Below are 21,693 nucleotides of genomic sequence, written 5' to 3' on the forward strand. Positions count from 1 at the left end.
GACACTCAAGATATGTGTTTTATATTTTTACAAAATCTAAGGGAAAGGGGGGTTTCTCTTTGACCCAGTGTTGCACTGATAGAAAAGGAAAAAAACAATGCATTCTCATCTATGGTATTATTTGCCTCTAGCAATGTTTCCCAAAATGAATTCAACCCCTCCCCCCACCACTCCACACACACACACACACACACACACACACACACACTTTAGTGGCATGTTAATTGACATGAAAATGGAGTATGAGGTCAAACATGTTTGAAAATGCTGGGACAAAGTTAAAAAGGTGTATTCACTGCAGGACTTCTCAGAGCTCTTCCACTGTGAATCTATGATGTATGAACAGTTTTTCACACATGTATTGGTACAGATACTTTTCTTCTTTCTTCCTTTTCAAGTGATCTCTCCAGGATAATGTTCCAGCACAATGAATGTAAAAAATGTTGTCCAACTCCATTGCCATTCCATCCCACTCCACTAGGCCATACTGCCATCTGTCTTCTCAGAACTCAGGCTAAAACCTGGCTGGGAAGACCAGATTCACATGAAAGGAAAGCAAGGCCGAAATGGGTTGGCCAAGAGACTGTTCTATTTTTAGGCCTGCTCCAAGTGTATACCAGAAACTTATTACCTTGATAGTGCCGTTTGACTAGGAACTTCTTCCTCTCCTGCTTTACTGTAATGACAGAATTTGAAGCAACCTATTTCAATGTAAAGTGTATCATCGAAGCATTCAGGAGAATTGGGGCTGGGTCCTTGCTACTTGTCTCCTCATATGAACTCTGTTGAGGAAGTTTGTGAAAGACCTCCTTGAGAGTTTGTAGTGGTTATTAACAACCTTGTCACCAACTGACATTTTATTCTTATCGCTTTCTCAGCAGTGACAAGTGACAAGAATTGGCACCTGTTGTTTACAAAATCATATGTGGGGTTTCGTGGATTAATAAGCATTTTCATGCTGGCACCAAGTCAGTAATGTGACCTCAGTTTTTCCTCCATGGATTTTTTTCCTTCATTGAGGCCTGACTTGGCCTTATGCTTTCCTTCAGACACTTTGATTCAGGCGTTTATAGTACTGATTAAAACACATGTTACTGCTTGGATGCACGTCTATAATGTCAGCACATGGGAGGCTGAGGCAGGAGGATTGCTGTGAGTTTGAGGCTAGCCTGGTCTACATAGTGAGATCAAGGCCAGCCTGAACTCAAAAAATAAATAAAATAAAATGAAATACCTGACACGAAGCCAAGGCATTGGAAGTACTCATCTTTTTAGAGAATGAAAAGTGAGTATTTTTATATATCTGATGAAAAGTATGCTACCTCTTTATTGTCATCCTTTCCCTTATGATTCTCTAGAGATACCACTGCTTTTTGTTTTTTTTTACAAAAGGAAAAAATGTCCTTTTTCCCTGGACAGACAATTTAGGAGGAACTCACTATGTTTGCTGACAACCACATGATAATGCCATTGGCAGTCTGAGTTCGGTATTCCATACTGGGAGTGCCTACACCTCCTCTGTCACCAGCAGAGCAATTGGGAAGGTATCATCGTTCTCAGGGCACAGAAACTGTTAGAGAAGAAGGGTGAAAGTATGAAAACACTGACTACCAGCCCCAGATTTCTCTACTGAGATCCAAGTCCTCATCTCCAGAGGCCTCCTGAATGTGTCTGGCTGTTCCACAGGCCCCTCAAACACAAAATGACCACAACTAGATTCCTTAACTCCACTCTTCAAGCCCAGCCTATTTCCTCTTTAATTTCTCATCTCATTAAATAACACCGATCTGAATCCTAGCAGTCATCTAGGACTTTTACCCTTTCCCTCATAAAACACATCCAGTGTCTCATCCCAGTCAGTTTCACTTCCTAAATAGTTCTTGAATCTATCTTGCCCATTGCCCCAGTACACGTACCCGCCATTGTCTCACGTCAGTCCTAACTCCTCTCTACACAGAACAACTGCAACAGTCTCTTCTTGTCTTTCCTCTGAACAACCTTCAGAAGCTGTCCTCAGAACAACAATTTAGAAGTTTCTTTCTAAATTCCTGTCTCTCCATGTCACCCCCTATAAATCCAGCCTCTTTACCATAACACTGAAGGCCTTGGAAAGTTGAACTGTACCTTTTCATCCTTTTGCCTATCTACATAAAAATGTCTTAGCCCTATAGGCCCTGGTATATCACGTGTTACTTCCTCCTAGTCCAGGCTCACCTGGCCAATCTTGCAAAATTTACCCAGCCTTACTGTTTCTGCCAAAGTGCTACCTTCCCTCAATCCTTTTCTTACCCACTCTCAGCTACAGGCATCTTCTGTGTTTCCCATGATGTTCTAAACACATGTCTATTGCAATACACAACCTGTTCCATTTTAATCATTTGTGCGTGTCTCTCCCACCAGACTGAGTCTTCCATCTTAATCAGCTTTGAACCAACTACAGAGGGAAATAAAACAAAAGCATCCAAAAAGCCTCCTAAATAATTCGGTGAAATGGTAAAGTCCAGCAGCAGTTCTATATTTTTAGCTTTTTAGTTGAAGATAGTTACAGATTTACATGCAATTATAAGAAATAATTTGGGAAGAAACCTGCAAATCCTTTATGTGAAGTTCCCCAGTGGTAATATCTTGCATTAGTATAATATCACAACCAGGAAATAAACCTTGACAAATCCAGTGATTTTTTTTCAGATTTCACCAGTATTATGTGCAAGCCATTTTCAAGGACATGAGTGGGCCTGGAGCAAAGCTATCTTTGAATGTAGATGACTTACTTCGCTCATGCCCCCAAGGATAACTGAAGTTATGTACCCAGATCTGTCACTTTGTTGATCCACTTTGAGCTTGCTTTCAGCAAAGCCTTTTGCCTTTCTCCTACTTCTTTCATTCTGTATTTGGACACTTTGCCTAAGAGCAAATATCTACACTGATTCCTATTATATTTCATTTTGTTAGTTTCAGCCATTGCTTAAGTCTGGTGAAATCTTTTTGAGTCTTCATCTTCTCATCCAATTTATCATCTATCTCTCCAAGTTGTGCGTTATCTGAAAATCTAAGAAGCATGTCATTGATTCTTATCCGGAGCATTGATAAAACTGTCAGACAGTCTTGATCTTTGCTGAGTAAGATACTAGGCAGGTATTTAAATGCTACATATGAAGATTGTATATGCACAAAAAAGTATCTGCATAAAACTGTAGGTATTAAAAACACATTTTATGTATTCTGCTTATAATTATATATAACTAGATATAAAGTGACTAGAATCCATAGAGGTAGAAAAAGCATGTAAAACAAAATTAAGGTGGAAGTTTTAACAATAGTAATAAAAGATAACATTTACCAAGTGACTTGGCAAGGCACTATTACAAATAAGACTTACATGAATTAACATATTTAATACTCATCACCATGCCATGAGTTAGACACTTTTATTATTATCCATTTGGCTACAGGGGAGAAAACCAGGATCTAAAGCAATTAAGCAAAATGATCAAAGATAAAAATGATAATACAGAAACACTTAACCTGCTAGAATATAAAATAGGTAAAATTCTTGACATAACATAGGGAAGGGCTTTCTGAACAAAACCCTAATTGTACAAGAAATAATATCAAGAATCAACAAATGGAACTACTAAAAATTAAATCCAATTTAAAAATAAAAAGCTTCAGGGGCTGGGGATTTAGTTCAGTGGCAAAAGCGCCTGCCTGGCAAGCGCAAGGTCATGAGTTCAGTTCCCGGTACGGGAGAAAAAAAAAAACAAAAAAACAAAAAAAATAAAATAAAAAGCTTCAAATTAAATTTAAAAGCTTCTGAACAGCAAACAACCAACAGGGTGAAGAGACAATCTACAGAATGGGGAAAACATTTTCCAGCTATTCCTCAGACACAGGACTAATATCTCTAATATATAAAGTACTCAAAAAATTAGAAACCCCCCAAAATAAAAGACTTAAAGTGGGCAAGTGAAATGAATAGATACTTTTTAGAAGAAGTACAAATAGCCAATAACTAAATTTAAAATGTTTGATATCTCTGACCATTAGAGATATGCAAATTAAAACAATGATGAAATCTCATTTTACTCCAAAAAATGGCCATCATCAAGAAATCAAATAATAACAAATGTTGCTGAAGATATGGGGGAAAAGAAACCCTTCCACACTGTTGGTGGGAATGTAAACTACTGTTTACATTTACTGAAGATATGGGGGAAAAGAAACCCTTCCACACTGTTGGTGGGAATGGTACAACTACTATTGAAATCAGTATAGAGATTCCTCAAAAAACTAAAACTAGAAATTCTACTCAACCCAGATATATCCCTTCTAGGTACTTTCTCAAAAGAGTTAGACATTATATTACAGTTATACATGTATACCCATGTTTATAGCACCATTGCCCATAATAGCCAAATCTTGGAAATGGCCTCTATGTCATCAGCAGATGAATGGATAAAGAAAATGTGGTAGATATACACAATTGATCACTAAACTGCCATAAAGATAAATTTGAGTCCTTTGTAGGAAACTTGATCCACTTTGAGACAATAATATTAAATGAAACAAATCAGACATAGATGCTTAAATGTCGTATGGTTTCTCTTTGTGAGAAACACAAAGTATGAATAAATTAAAGAAAAAATAAAATATATATAATGAGAAACAGGAAGACAAATCTTTTGCAAATGGGAAGAGGACCAAGATGGAGGGAGGGGGGAAGAAGAGGAGAGAAGGGGACCTAAAAATAATTTAAGAGAGTTAAATACATGTACCGACTCCTCATGATGAATACAATCAATACATACTGCAAACATGTACTAATAAAAATTAAAATACACACATACAAAGCAATTAAGTAGGCTCCCCCCAGCTGTAGACATGCTAAGCAGCAAATGCCAAGCATTTTACATGTAGCATCTCACAGGACAGAGTGAGGAAGTTAAGTGTGTGAGGTCCAGAGTAAAAAGAGCTGGGGACAGTTCTCTCTGAGCCTGGCATGGTGGGCATTCCTGCAATCCTAGCACAGTGGAAGGCTGAAACAGGAGGATCTCAAGTTTTAAGCATGCGCAATTTAATGACTAGGGAGACCTTGTCTCAAAATTTAAAAAAAAAAAAAAATGGCTTGGAGCGTAGATCAATGTGAAGGCTGTGTGTTCAATCCCCATTACTGAAAAAATTAAAAACCTTCCCTGCCTCTGCCAATTCCTGCTTGTATGGCCACTGTGTTTATCACTTTATTATTTGAATAACGAAAAAGTAACAGTAGCAAGTTCATAGGGTTATTAGCAAGTATTTTAGGTGAAACACTTAGCATGATGTTGGCATAAAGGAAGAGGATAATAAATGTCAGCAACTAGTATTTTTCCTGACAGGAACCATTTCAAGGATGAGGAACTTAAAGTTTAAAGATTACCTTTAAACTTAAAGTTTAAGGGCTTCCATCACTTTTCCAAAGTCCTACAGTGGTTAATGGGTGGAGAGGCCTAATGCCTGCTCTTAACCACTACCCTCTATGCCTCTACAGTGTGATTTGAGCCTTTAGGGAAGAAGACTGGGGCACCACAGGAAGATAAGAGGGACACTGAACCCAGTCCGGGAGGAACGGAGTTAGGGTGGGCTCCTAGATGAGATGAGGTTCAGCTAACTTGGGAAATCACACAAGAATTGGGCTGAAAGGGCAATGGGGTAGCACAGAAGTAGAGGCTCTAGGCAGAGTGGAGCTATTTTATCCCCAGCTACAAGCTTGTCAAAAACACGGTGAAATGGGAAGCAGGTCCAGGGAACCTGGATACGGAGAGGGATGAAGGCAAATGGCTAACCGCGCCCTTGCTCCATTGGGCAATCAAACGGCATCTTGTAGTTACGGGACTTGTCATGCCTTTCTCCCAGGGAGTCTTTCTTTTCCAGTTTGCCCTTCAGTTCTTCTGTGCTTACCTGAATTAGGCCCAGACGGATGAATTCTCTCCATGTTCCTTCCTTTTGAAAGATTAATTCTTCATGGCAAACATGAGGCTTCCAGCAAGTGCCCAGGGGACTGCATTCCCCATCTCGTTTCCCCGTTCCCCTCTTTGGCTTTGTGATCTATTTCCAGATGGCTCCCAACTTGCATGAGTTCTGCCTTAGCCACCTGGTGTAGATGTGTCTTCTCTGCCTTCTTCTTGAATCTGTGCATCTTCAGTCTGTGCCCCTTCTTGAGCTAGCAAGTTCCATATGTTTGTTTACTCTCTACTAACTAAAAATGGGCTGCTTGTTGTCTCTGACTTAATCTCCTTATATTCAAAAGCTATTCCATTGGTATTAGAATTCTCGGCTTCAGTCGGTGAGTACTGACACTGCTGTGATGAATCCAGCCACCCAGTAATGCCATTCCCTGGTGGTGGACCCTTCTCTGTCAATTCAACTGAGTCTAGAAGCCACAGAGCCTCCCAAATTTTACCTGCACATACCTTTCAGCAGCCAGCTTCTCCTGTAACCAGATCACATTGTGACACTTTGTGCACCGTGTTGAAGGCATCCTCATTTCCAACTACCAAAACTGAGCAATATCTGTCTCTCCACTATCCTTTGTTCCCTCTTGAACAACAATGCTCATAGGATCTCTTTAACTAGAACATCACCTCCACTGAGGGCAAATTTTATAATGCCTGGACGTTCACTTTTAAGGAATCTTTATGTCAGTCAATGGAACAACTAGCAGTAGCCTCCACATTTGAACATTCATCACTGTTATTTTAACTGTTGCAGATGTGGAGGGCGAGGGAATGTGACAGCACCCATTCAAGAAAAGCAACCAATTCAGTGAGACACTACCAACACAGTGATTGACAGATTTGCTTTGTTTGTGGTCTTGCTGTCTGGCATGCAATCAACAAACATTTATTGAATACTTTCAACTTCCAGGAACCCTGGTGCTTCAGAATGTCATTTTTATTTGCTGTAGCTGCTTTCTGTTTTTCTAAAGCACAGCTGCTGAAGCTTCTGTCATCCAGCTTTTGTGCTATTTCTTATGCCACTGCTGACCTCCAGCCTTCCCTGACTTCTGATATGTAGTGGACACTACCAGGTGCTGGCTGTGGCCTCAGAGCAGGACCAGCTTTTTGAACCCCATATCTTCCCCACTTTTTGACCTTCTGTTGGCCTCTGCGGGGCTCTGGCCCTGACTGGTGGAGTGCCCTGGTAATTTCAATCTTGTGATGAGTATGAGTTGCTATATTTTCTGGTTCTTATGCCCTGGCCACTGAACTCCACACTCTCATCTTACTGTTGATTATCGAATACTTAATCTATTAGCACTAAACAAAAATAAATGTTTATAAGCAGAGAATAGGATAGTAGTTATCAGACTCTAAGGAGAGTAGCAGGAAAAGGAAGAAGGAGAGGTTCGTTAATGGGTATAATGTTACAAGTAGGTAGACCAAGAAGCTTCGGTGTGCCATTGCATAGTAGAGTAACTATACACAACAATAATTTACTGTGTATTTCTCACCAACCAAAAGAGGAGATTTTGAATGTGTCACCACAAAAAAAATGATGGTTGAGGGAATAAACATGCTAATTGCCATGACCTGATCATTACAGTGTACATATGTATCAGAACTTCCCATTTTACCCCATGAATTTGTACAATTATTGTGTCAATTAAAAATAAAACCAAACAGAAAGAAATGAGACCATTTTATTTGAAAAAGCAATTTTATTAAGCTGAGGATGCAGCTCAGTGGTGACACAGTGCACACACAGAAGGACCCACGTTTCTTCCCTCTGGGCTAGCACAGAGCAATGTGATGTGGAAAGAATGGCGGACATTATCTAAGATGACGAGAGAGTCGTGGGCAGCTTGGAAAGGGCCTTGTGCATGTTGTGCAGGCAGCCCTGAAGGAGGTCCCTGCACGTCAGGCCAGTGCAGAGCACAGTTTTCATCCAAGTGAACTAATTCACTGTGCAGGCTACCGGCTGTACAGTTGCAAGTGGAGTGAACTTTCTCTAATCTAATGATAATAGTAATATAATAGTTGACACATATGCACTCATGTATTCGACAAATATTACAGAGTGCCTCTGATGTACCAGCTACCTAGTAGCTACGCATCTCTGTCCTCCAAAAGTTTACATTCTAGAGGAGAACAGAAAATAAACATGTAAACAAAAATACTTTATAATATAATTTTAAACGTGTAAAGATAACTAAACAGAACATTAAGATGGAGAATAACTGATCACGCTATTTTAAGTAGAGCACCAAGGAAAGGCCTTCTGAAAAAGTGAGCTGAGATCTTAATGGTGGTAAGGGGACTCCCAGGCAAAGATGTGGGGAAGCCCTTTTCCGGACAGAAGGGATTTTAAAAACACTTCTCACTCATGCCCCTAACAAACCCAAGAACCTATGTCTCTCAAAACACATCTGTACTATTAATAGTACAAATAGTGGGCTCTGTAATTCCAGTCTGTACTGGAAATTCCAATCCTGTGATGGGTATGAATTTCCATAACTCCAGCACTTAGGAAGACTGAGGCAGGGGGACTGCAAGTTCAATTCCTACCTGGGCAACTTAGTGAGATCCTGTCTCAAAAATTTCAAAAGGCTTTTCGGATGTAGTTCAGTATGAAGGCCCTGGATTCTTCCTCAGTACACTGAACAAACAGGAGCTGGGGATGTAGCTCCGTGGCAGGGGTGCCTTGGTACTGAAAATGAAGTGTATCCCATCTTACCATTTCTTATGCTAAGGGAAATAGCTGATCATAGCCCTCATGAAGTGGGTGTTGTGGTGCTGTGTTTTATTTAGGGCAGATTCTGAATACAAGGCAAAAGAAACCTTAGACACCAAACACATATTGTTGCAAATTTGCATGTTTGGATGTGAGGACTAAGGCAGGAAACAATAATTTATGAAGCTGTCTAACATAGACATGTGTAGTTTCGGGAGGTTAGGCAGGTTTGGCTTGGAATTCTGGCTCAGCGCTTACTAGCTGGGTGTCCTTTCGCCAGTCATTTAATCTCTGAACCTCTGCTCCTCATCACTAACAATGAAGTTTTATAAGTTTCAAACATCGCAAGTACGAGGTATGAAAAGTGCCTAATGTGTTTATATTTAATAAGTTCTCAACAATGTTTAATATATCTCATTAGTAATAATATACATAGTGTTAATTAAGGGTCCTCAAGTTCCTCCCCTGAGCTCAGCACCATCTGAGCCCTATGAAAGCCATAAAAGAAGTATTAGAAATGGAAATTTGTGCATTTGAAGTACAGGGTATATTCAGCATATACAACACTCTGGGTTGAAGCCCTCAGCACCAAAAAAATTATTAAAATGGCAATTTGCTCTCATATTCACTCAGCTAGCAAGTATCAGAGCTGAGTTTTAACTCAATTCGATCTAATCCAAGCACCATACTCTTAACCACTGCATTTACTGCCTCTGCGCAATTATAAAAGTACTAGATCACACGATCTGAAGATGAAAGTGGGCACTGGTAGAGAAAGTAGCTGTTGTAACACACCCTGAAATCTTTTAGGCTCTGTGTAAGCTAAAAGGAGGGTGATGGTATTCCAGGCAGAAGAGCAAAGCATAGGTCGTAAGAGGGAACAGACTGAGCTGCCTTTCAGTTATGTTAGGAAAGAGATCATTAGTCTACCTGCCTCAAATCTGATGGCCCCCTCACATATCATCTCGTGTCTGCCCTCTTTCTTGCTCTTGTGAGGGACTAATTAATCTGTTGTTTGATCTCTTTTAGGCTCTTTGAAACCCTCCAGTCACTCTTTTGGTCTGTGTTTGGCCTTTTAAATCTCTATGTCACCAATGTGAAAGCCAGGCACGAGTTCACCGAGTTTGTGGGAGCTACGATGTTCGGGACATACAATGTCATCTCCCTGGTGGTGCTGCTGAACATGCTGATTGCCATGATGAACAACTCCTACCAGCTTATTGCTGTGAGTAAATTTGCTTTATTCCTTTTGAAAGTAAACCTAGAGCCATTGCACATCCCCAGCCCTTTTTGTTTTTTACTTTGAGACAAGGGCTCCCTAAGTACCTAAATTGCCCACGCTGGGTTTGAATTTGCAATCCTCCTGCTTCAGCCTCCCAGAGTGCTGAGATTACAGGTATGTGCCACTACACCCTGCTTAGTAGCTTTGCTGTAAAGGAGTATTTGTTTTCATTTCAGGAGGTCACACAGTAGCATGGAGCCATTGCAATGTCAATGAAAGTCTTTCTGTCTCAATTGATTTATATTAGACTCACTTGCTTCTTTTCAACACAATTTGTTTGGACTCATAGTCTGTTGCAGTGATGGTGAACCTTTTAGAGCTTTCCATAATAACAAACATCATGCTATGGCATGCATGCCATAGGTTCACCACCACTGGTTGAGTCTCAGTAATCTAGACTAGTGTGTGCCTGCTAATAAGATTTTCTTGCTATCTGTTGGGAAACTTTTTCAATCTTTGGATCCACTTCCATGCCCCAGTGAGGAAAACTCAGGGGTTATGTGTATAATTGGCTGCCCAATGTGCACTTCACTTATCCCTAGGTAAATTAAGCTAATGTATTTCTCAGTGTAAGGGAGCCCCATCTCCCTCTTTATAGTAAACATTTTCCAAATTGAGAATTCCATCAACAAGAATGATCTCAGAAAGAGATGGTTTGTTTTATTTATTTTTTTAATCAAGCATATAAGAGTAACTGCATTCCACTGTGATTTTTAAAAACCACCATGCTACCATGTCAGTTATCAATGTTTATGACCATAGACTACAAATAGTAAAGTAGACGATATGGGATCAGTTCAGGCCCTATGTTGGTTTTTGATGATGAAACTTTGGCATGTTTTCTTATATATAATCTACCTATCATTTCTAGGAATGAAGTATTAGCATCTAGAAATGAAGTGTCAGCAAAGGAGTTACCTGAGGTCCAGCTTAGCTGTATATCACTGAATTTGGATATTTAGGTCCTAATAAAATGCTAGCTCATCCCCATGGGTCAGTCTGTTGCTAAAAGTGCTATAACACAGAAAGCACATGATAAAAAGACCTAAGTCTTATCTTCCTTCCTAGATGTTAATTCTCAGATTTGGTTTGCCACAATGAGTCATCTAGCTTATAGGAAAAAAAAAAGCTTAAATTATTGGACACACACAGAGTACATATTTCTAGAATGTTATTGCTAATAGTGAACATCTGGACTACATTTTCACTAAAATTAGTACCAAAGAAGAATGGATATATGTTGCAGTAGATTTTTATTTTTTGGAAGTACTTTCTATAGTTTGGATTTGTCTCTCAAAGGCTCATGTGTTAAAGGCTTAGTCTCCAGCCCATGGTGCTACTGGGAGATGGCAGAACCTTTAGTAAGTAGAGCCTAGTGGGAGGAAGTTAGGTCATGGGGCATGCCCTTGAAGGGTATTGTGACACCCTACCCCCTTCTTCCCTCTCTCTTTGATTTTCAACTGTTCTGAGGTGAACAAGCTTCCTTGTAATGGACTCCTGTCATGATGTGCTGTGCCCCCAAAGGTCTAAGGCAATAGGATCAAGCAACCATGGACTGAAACCTCTGAAACCATGAGCCAAAAGTATAATTGTTCTCTTTCATAAGTTGATTTTTCTCAGGTATTTTGTCACAGTGAAGAAGGTTGACTAACTAACATCAGTCAATTTATAGAATTTCTGTCATTGGAAAGTTTAAAAATTATTGTATATGATTGTCTACTGGGATGGTTTAGATCCTACATGCCTAGGTGATAGAAAAGAAAGTGAATATAGCAGGAAAAAATATTAGGAGTTTAAAAGCCATACTATAATCCTGGTTCTATAATTTCTAACAAAGTGATGCTTGTTGGATAACTTACTTTCCCTTCTTGAGCTTCTATTTTTTCATCCCAAATGTTAGAGAATTTTCAGGAATTGTAGGAATTGTCTTTAATATTCTCACAAGATATGTGAGTCTGCATGTCTACAGATGAACAAGATAGACTTGCAAGATCCTTTCTGTCTCTGAAATTCTGTTCACATGTGATATATTTGAAATGAAATGCAATTCAATTTTGTTTTTTCACTACCTTTCTCTCTTTTTCATTCAAATCCAATGAAACCAAACCTTCTGATATGACCTGTGCTTACTCCTAGACTGTTTGTAGAAGGGGACAAAGGCAGGCATGGCATCTCAGGGGTTGGTTTTTCCACTCCGTATGCCTATGCCTATGTAAGTATGTACAAACTCTTAAAGATGCCAATAATTATGCTAAGGTACTTGTAGTTTTCTCACTATATACTTGGCAGTTGATTACTTCTAATATCAGTAGGAAAGACATATTTTCTTATCACCAAATGCAGGGATGTTGTGTTTCCCACTGAGTTCAGCAATACTTCCAGGAAGGGTAGAACGCATCAACACTAGCCTTCTTGTTACCACCTGCTGATGGTAGGTTTTGTTTTAATACCACCTAGTCCATCTGAAGAATACACCTCAGCTCCTGTCTGCAGGAAGGCAGCCTGGGGTAGATGGCCTGAATGGGGTGTATACCATCTCATACATCTGGGTGTAGCCAACAATTCTGAATACTCTCTGCTGTGTTGGGATTTCCTGGGAGCATACTGTTACCATTTGGAAATGAATCAAATGGGATGCTGATATTGAGCATCTGATTCCAAAAATATTTGGATCTGCATAAGTGGTAAAGTGGATCTACTTTCATTGTCAATATCTCTACTTCAGTAGCGAATATAAATTTTAAAAGGGCCCTGATACAGAGGAAAGACTACAAAGAGAGAAACCACTGAAAACAAATTTTTCCTACTTCAAAGGAATCACAGGCTGACCCGGTCTAGGAGAAATTCAGTTGTCAGTGTGTCTTACCATGAGTCTATTCAGTGTACATACAACTGCAGAGCTCAACAGATAATACCAATTCCTTGAAAGTGTGAGCTCTTTGTCAGTGTCCTATGTAGGATTTAGAGCTGCTAGTGAAGCGTATCTCAGGCTTTGTAACAATTTGTATTTCTATGCTACCAGAGGCTCTATTTCACTGGTGTGTAGAGTTATACTCAAGATATGGTGAAGCTGGGATCACTCCAGGCTTGTGTTCTATGTTCCAAGCCAGTATCAGCAGATGCAGCTGATCATCCTGTATATCATCTTCATCATCATCATCATCATCATCTGCAATTAACAGTGCTTTAGTCCTCTATTTATCTCTCTCTCCAGTTTTTTGTTATTCTCTGTGACACTTCTTTCAGCACAGCCACCTGTGGCTACTGTTCTTGATGCATGTGCACAAGTTACATCAAGCAAAACTGCTCTTGATGCTATTTTAATCAGATTCACTCATTACAAAATATTAGGTGAGAGAGATGGACTGGTCCCATACAGTTCACTTACCTTAGGCCTCATTCCCAACCTCTGTCCCACCCACAAGGGACATCATTGTTGCCTGAGGTTGAGTGTCACAAAACGTGGGGTTCGTGATGACCTGTAATCAAGCCTCATTCAGTAATTTCACAAGAATCCTTGGCTTCATTGGCTGCTGTGTACTGTGCACTCTAACGTAGACAATGAGTAAGCAGCATGTGCCTCACTGAGTCACAGCTGCTGCATGGCTTGAGGACAGCCCAAATTCAGTATATAATACTGGTGGCTTCTCTTAGGGTAGCAGCACTTGGAGGTTCAGATGATGAATGAACTCTCTCGCTGCACAAAATAGCCATGCCAATAATGCATTCATCCAAACAAACTTAGCACTGCAAGAGAGGGCCATTGCACACCACTGAGGTGCCAAGAAGGGCAGGTGGTCTCTCCACCCTCCCTGGGATTTGGGACCAACCTCAGATTCTCAAAGCTCAGAGAAAAAGGCAGCACTTCACATACTACAGTGCTATATTTATCCTCTAACCAGGATTGATAATCAACTGCTATACACTGATATGGCTGCCCAGTTGTTAAAATATTAGAAATAGTTCCATACCAGTTGGCAAATAGCGGCCATTCCAGGTGTTCTCCATAGGACCTGCTCAGACCCTCCACAATCTGGAAAGCTAAAGGAACATCTGGAACAGCAGGTAGTATCCAGGACCCTGCTCCAGTACTATAGCTGGCGCATATTCTGCTGGATTGGTTTCTTAAACAGTCACTGTAGTATGAAGAACCCTAAGGTGCTCCCCCTAGATTTCCCACCCTAATCAACAGGACTATGACTATGATGAGATAGCATACTTGTGATTATGTTACAGGTCATGGCCCTTGGGATTCTGCAGATGTATTAAGGTTACTAATCATGGAGACTATCCAGGTGGGCCTAATCTAATCACATGAATCCTTTAAAAGCACTTTTCTCCAAGTGGTGGTGGAAGAGGATATTAGAGATATCAAGCACGTGGAAAGCTTCATGTTTTATTGTTGGCTTGAAGATGGAGGGAGCCATGTAGTAAGCAATTAGAAGCCTCTAAGAGATGTGCCTGGCCCCTGGTGAACAGCCTGCAAGACAGTGGAAATGTTGGTATTACAACTACACAGAAATGAATTCTGTAAACAATGTAAATGAACTTGGAAGCAGATTCTTCTTCAGATAAGAATTCAGCCACATCGATACCTTGATTTCAGCCTTGTGAAGGTCCATGTTACTGGAGTGGAGTAGGAAAAGGGGAGAGAAATAGAACATGAGGTCAGAGTGGTAAAGAGGGTAAGGGACAAATCACTCAGTGCCCCATGGACAATTAAAAGCCGTTGGTTTCCACTCTGGGCGAGAGAGGGTATGAGCCATAGGAGCTTGGAATCAAGTCTAAAGAGAAATGTCTGACATGAGTAAAATAAAAAAAGCATGATTACCATGACTGTATGAGTAGTGATTATCAAAAGGAGGGTTTTGAGCAGAAGAGGTACATAATCTAGCTTACATTCAATAAAATTGCTGTGTCTGATAGACTGAAGTTGGGTACGAGCAGAGATAGAGACCAATTATGAAGCCATCACATTGACCCAAAGAAGAGCTAGTGTCGACTTGGACCAGGGTGGTCATGATGCTTATGAGATGCAATTAGAATCTGTATATATTTCAAAGATAGATCCAATTTTCTGATAGGTTCAGATGTGGGATGCAAGCAAAAGACAGGAGACAAGGATAACACCAAGGATTTTTGGTCCAAGTAACTTGTAAGTATAGAGTTGCCCATTATTAAGAGGGAGAAGAGTGGGGAAGGAGCAGGCTGGGTGGAAGAGGAGAAGAGAGATCCCGAATTGACTTTTAGACCGGTGGAGTTGGCTATGTGTATTAGATAACAAAAGGGAGATGTTGAGTAGGTAGTGGTCTACAAGTCTAGAAGACAGCTCCTGACTGAGATACCGGGAATCATCAGCACAGGCCTAGTGTTTAAATCCATGGGCCTCAATAAGAGATCACTAAGGGAGTTAGGTGTGGATAGAAAAAGGAAGAGAATCAACAACTAGGCCTGGGACATGCCAATGTTTAGAAGTTGGAAAAATGAGGGTAGGTTGCTGAGAGACTGAGAACAGCTAGAGAGATAGGAGAAGATGTAGCTATGTAGAGGATAATGCAGTATGTTATAACACTATATTATTCCCAATATGCTAGTAAGTGGGACTGTCTGGATTTGAATTGAGAAAGTCTAACTCCAAGACCCCGACACAGAACCATGAGACCACTGCACTGTCATTCTGATCTTTACCTTAAAGACACAAGGCATCTGAGCTACACTTGCACCACAAGCATCTTGGGTGCTTGTAGAACAATTTCTTTCTGTTCCTAATCATAACACAACTCTAAACTGTGTCGTCTTCTTGTTCCATCAGTTACAGTGATGAAAACATTTTGTTATAATCCTGAGGGAACAAAAGGCCTACTATCTGACCTAAATTCTTGCAGGATATGACCACTGATACTATGTGTGTCTGTCTTAGCTTCCAAAGGTTATTTTTTAAGAAAACAGAAGATTATGTAAATCCTGTCCACACCATGAAAACTACAATAGTCTAAAGAACAGTAGACCCCTCTTTTCAGGTGAAAGAGTTGCTCAATTGAAACTATAGGAATTTTCTGAGGTTGGCAGAGCCATTTCAGATTTTAATAATGGTCTCTTTCCTTCGGGATGCCCTCAGGCAATCTCAATATTCATTTATCTCAGCTTCTGCTTTTCCCTATTGCCAAACTATTGTCTGGAGTCTGATCAATGACTGCTTGCTACATTTCATTAGAGGAAGCAAACATTTGGAACCACCAAGAGCATTTTAGAAGTGCCCCACTTCCCTTGCATACATATACCCCTTGCATACCTGCTGATAATTCCATTTCAATCCATACCTACATCTTCTGGTAGGTTTTGTAAAAGGCAAAAGAGATAAGTGCCAGAAATGATCTAAGAAAAAGATGCAGATGATGCCATTAGGGAGCTTGGAATCAAGTCTAAACAGAAATGTCTGACATGAGTAAAATAAAAATAGCATGATTACCATGACTCTATGAGTAGTGATTATCAAAACCACAGGCCCAAGAATAGTCAGACTGCCGGGATTTGAAATTTGGACTGCCACTTTGCATAGTTTTGGGTAATTTGACCTCTTTCTGCCTCTTTGATTTCTGTGTGAAATGGGATGATAATTAGGTTTTTCATCTGCTACCCACTCAGATCCATTTCCTGCCCATTTCCTGTTTCAAGAGAATTACATTCTCTACAAGCCTGTGCCCTTTAGCTCCTGGTCAGATTTGACAAACCAGAAGGTGGGAGGAAGGGAGAAGCTGGAATATTCCTTCCCTATCTGCAGCCTCACTTTTTATGATGCTTCCAGCCACAGCTGTATCTTCTCAGGAACTCACTTCCAAATGCCATCAGGCATCCTCTTTCTCCTTGGCCCTAGCTTTTGCATGGGGGTTCAAACTTGTCTCTAGTTCCTTCCAGAAAGTCCGAGTCTTCTGGAAGACTCTTCCTGTTGCTCCTCAAACTAGGGATAAGAGGGGCTTCCTGTTTTTGCTAAACTCTGAGTTTGTTCCATTGCTCTCCATTTCAGTTCTCAGCTTTTCCACCATCCAAATAACTGATTTCTGTGTTAAATTTTCGAGGTTTGAAAGAGTGCATCCCACTTTCCTGGCTGTACTCCACCCAGTATCTGTCTGACTGGATTGTTGTGAGGTGGATATAGGAAGTATAAAGAGAACTGATCCTTGATGGGTGCGTCGTATTTGAAAAGACAGAAAAGTGAGTGCAGGAGTTGAGCTCTCATTTTGGGCAGGGAAATAGCTTGCACATCAGCAGAGACTGGCCTAGTGTTGATTGGCAGCCAAAAGAATTTTAGGGGTTGGATTCCCTCCTTTCTGCCTCCTATCCCTTGATTCCTATGCAAACTATCTTTTCCAAGGGAAATGAAGTCTTCTCTGCCCAAACAGGGAATACCCTCAGGCAATGCCAGAAGTCAAGTCTCTTAAAGCTGAATGACAAGGTTCCCTTCTACCTCTTAAAACATACTAAGAGGAAATGAGGTCTGTTTTTGTGGCTTGTCATGCCCACCTTTTGGGCCGTAATATTGTTGTCTGCCTGGCTCAGCCCAGCACCCTGGCCTACCTATCTAACTTGGACAAGCCCCATACACTGACCTTTAGATACAGGCTAAGAGATAAGAGCTTGTCTAAGGAATAGGGAGTTCAATAATGAGAATGTAATGAATGGGAATACCTGGCATATGGCTAAGTCTTTATTAAATACCAAGCACTGAACTAAATGTTTTCTATTATCATTATAGTATTATTAATAATTACCATTTCTTGAGCATGCAAAGCACTTTTAGTGCATATTATCTCATGAAATTCTCACAATGATTTTATGAGATAGGCATTACTATAGGTGAGGAAACAGAAGCACAGATATTAAAATGATTTGCCCAAGGGCACACTTTTTATATTTTATTAACATGTACAAATTGTAGATATTAATGAGGCTTCACCACATGCAAACATGTACATGATTAGAGTACACCAATCAAATTCAGTTTTCCTTTATCCATTCCTCTACCCTTCTCAATCTCTAGCAGTCACTATTCTACAGTCAAGTTAACATATTTTACCTTCCACATATGAGAGAAAAACATACGGTACTTGTCTTTCTGTGTTCGGCTTATTTTACAGAGTGTAATGTTCTCTACTTCCATGTATTTTGCTGCGACTGACAGGATTTCATTCTTTTAATGACAGAACAATATTCTACTGTCTACATATAGTGTATCTTCTTTATTCATTCATCCACTGATGAGCATCCAAGTTGATTCTGCATCTCAGCTATTGTGAACAGTGCTGCAATAAACATGGTAGTACAGCAGTCTCTTTGGTGTGCTGACTTCATTTCCTTTGGATACATATGCAAGAAGTAAGTTAGCTGGCAGTTTTATTTTTATTTTCTGAAGAACCTCCATACTCTTCTCTATAATGGCTATACTAATCTTCATTCCCAGAAACAGTGTATAATTCTTTTTTTCTCCATATCTTTACCAGCATTTGTTATTTTTGTTTTGTTTCTTTGATAACAGCCAAAGACACATTCTTGATAAGGTCTGCCTAACCCAAAGTACAATAATATTACACTACCTCCTTTCCTGCCTACATCACATGTCCCTAATTTCAGATACTCACATTGTACTCAGCCCCCCCCCAACTGCAAACTTCTCTCACTTCATCCTTTGATTTTGTTCATTGCTTCACTAACTGTCCCATGGACTCTAACCAAAGGTGTCCTCTCTGAAACTTTTCCCTTCGTTCTGGAGACTAAGTGCCTTATTTCCTAACCTGAGATGCCCTACTGTCACACCCACCTCCAAGCTCTCTTTTTCTCTTTTTGTGTGTCTATTAGATTTAAGACATCCCATCTCTCCTCAACTCTGTCCCTAGCACTGTCCCAGCACTGTTCATTCTCCAAATGAACAGTCAGGCAACTTGCTGACGACTACCACAGCAACAGAGGGTAAACAGTCAGCCACTGAACTCATGTGCTTGGAAAGAACTCCTCATTCAACTTGCACATTCTGCCTCGGGACATCTCATCCCTTTTCTTTCCCAAACCACCCTTGCATGCCTAAAGCTTCTCTTGACATTATATCTACACCAGCAAATGGGCTGTCCAACATTCAGCTTTGGGGGAGAAGGATAGAGCATTCTGTCTGCAAATGTGCAGGAAATACTAATCAAAGGCTAATTTTCAGAGGTCCACATTCTGCCTGAGCCTGGCCTGGCTCTCCCCCTAGTGGTTCGATACAGAAACAGCTTTCTTCATCATTCTGTATCATTCTTACCCACTCCTGGTTTTGTCAGTGAGCTGTCTGAAAGTCCAAATCTGCTGAGGATGAAAGCCTGTTGCCTCAAAATTCTCACAGTGCACTTCAGCAGGTCTCCGGAGAAGCAGCTGCTGCTTCCAGGAGCAGAAAAATAGTTTATGCCTGCTGTTACATGCTAATGATTTTGGTGACTGACATAGATGCAAGTGGGAATGGGAAGAGGACAAATGAAGTAAACTTCCTTCCCCTGTATTATCGGAAAACCAAACAGGGAAGACATTGGAGCTGTTCTTGCATCTCAGATTCACTTGCCCTGGGTGTGCATCAGGAATATCAATGGTTGTCATGAAGACTCTCGTGTAACTCAAACAAAACCAGAAACAGCTATGCCAGTGACAGGTTGGCCCGAATGCCCAAAGAATAACTTTCCTCAGCTGTAGCCTGTATTATTCATTCACTTAACAATAAATTCATGATAAATATCTCTTGAATGAAGAAATGAATGGATTTAACAAATATTTACTAAAATATGTCTACACACCACACCATAATCTTGCTACTGGGAATACCATAGGGGATAAGTGAACAAAACAGATGGGTCTCTGTTTACGGAGTGTACAATAACGGAACTATACTTTCAAACTTCACTCTTCACATGTCTTCATTTGCCTGAGGATCACCATTAAACTTTTTTAAAGAATCCTGGACTCCTTTGATAATCTGATGACCATGGACAGGAAAAGTGCACATATGAACAAATATACATAAAGTTTAGTGTAAAACCTCACAGGATTCACAGACACTCTCCCACTGCCATCCAGAAATTACTCACTTTAAGATTTTGATCCCTATCCAATGTGACTTGAACTGTTAGTAGGTCACTTATGACAGTGTCAATGAATAATCCAACCCTTAACTGAGATCCGGCTTTTAACTGCAGCCAAGCAACAAGAACTGCCATAGAGGAAATGCTCCTGAGGAAGACTGTGGAGCAGACACCAACAACAAAAAGAAATTGGAGGCCCTGAAGGAAAATATCACCATCATCACTGTTCTGCAGAGGATCAAATCAGTGCAATAGTTCTCAAGTCCAAAATGATTCAGCCTTTACATATAGTAGCAATTACAAATGGACATTCTGGAGATAAAAATGACGTATCTGTATTTCAAAAGATTTCAGAGCTGAGACATACAAAAATATTGTTCCTTGTGAGAGACCTGGCCTTTTTAAGGTCCAGTCTCTGAATGTTCTCTTCAAAGGCTGCAAACAACATTTGTAGACAATTCAAATGTTCATGGCTCAAAGGTCACTGTCAGAGAGTGTGATTCTACTTGGCCTCTGCCTTGTTCCCACAGTCCGTGTTCGGGATGCCAGGCATCAGTTGCCCAGAAAGCTAAATGAAACAAATGTTCTTTAATTTCTGAGCAGCTTGCAGTTTAAAATCCAAATGTGAGTTCTTAGTTATCAATATTAGGAAGGCTTTTCTCTCTTCCTATGCTCACTGAAGCCATGTGCCATAGCCTATCTCAAGGTAAGAAGCAGAATGGGCCTGGAAGTTCCTTTAACTACAACACAGAAGTCAAAATACCCAGAGGAGCATCAGAGGTTAAAAGCTGTTGTACTACCTGTCTTTTACTTGAGATCTGACGACAGAATTACATTCTCCCAGCTGTCAAGGTAAAAGAGGAAGTAGAAAAACATTTAAGAGCAAAAATAGGGAGGAAAGTGATTATATGAATCCTTTTTTTTTCAAAGGGTTTTTCTTTTTCTTTGCTTTCTTTCCCAACTTTCCCTGGGTAAATAAACTTAGAAGCACCTGGATCTATAAAATTGTGAACTAATCACAAGGACTTGGTGAGCAATATATTTGTCTCTCAGTGTCTCCTAATAAGCGAGGCATATCAGAAATCTCAGAATGAAAGAAAAGAATGTATGGTAGCCCTCTTCATTCATTAGTAATCAATGCCAGTTATTAAAGGTTTGAACTAATGGTATTAGAACCCTCTCAACTGACCCCAAAGATTCCTGGAGGTAGAGAAGTTTCCATCATCTAGTGAATCTTCTAGCAGGTTATGTCATAGGGTCTTTCATCTTAAACTTATTTCAAAGATTTCGTATACGCAAACTAATCGCCTCTGAGATATTGCATGCTGAAGTCACCCATCCTGAACCAGTACACAATTTTGGACATGTAGTAGGTTCTCACTTAATATGTACTGCCTAAATGAACAAATTAATGGATTTTAATGCTCACTGCTTCTCAGATTTGTTTAAGGTATGAAGACAGAGCGATCAACAAAGCTGGTCAAGCCTAAGCATATTGTATTATTAGTCAAGGGTTAGCAGGTTTTTCCTGTAAAAGGAGAGATACGTATTTTTACACTTTGTGGACTCTAAGATATGTTTCAACTATCCAGTTCTTTTTTT

At 40.2% G+C, this 21,693-nt stretch overlaps 1 protein-coding gene across 2 annotated transcripts in view; it reads left to right on the plus strand.

Annotated features, from left to right (window-relative positions):
• Trpc5 (transient receptor potential cation channel, subfamily C, member 5) overlaps positions 1-21,693 on the plus strand; it is a 279,520-nt gene that overhangs the window by 225,190 nt on the left and 32,637 nt on the right. For both annotated transcript variants that reach the window (XM_005404633.2, XM_013504508.1), the window contains exon 8: positions 9,739-9,934. In XM_005404633.2, the coding sequence (XP_005404690.1) occupies positions 9,739-9,934 (196 nt within the window). The remainder of the gene's footprint in view (positions 1-9,738; positions 9,935-21,693) is intronic.

Source organism: Chinchilla lanigera, unplaced genomic scaffold (assembly GCF_000276665.1).
Source record: "Chinchilla lanigera isolate Chin_1 unplaced genomic scaffold, ChiLan1.0 scaffold00089, whole genome shotgun sequence".
In the NCBI taxonomy this organism is placed as follows: domain Eukaryota; kingdom Metazoa; phylum Chordata; class Mammalia; order Rodentia; family Chinchillidae; genus Chinchilla; species Chinchilla lanigera.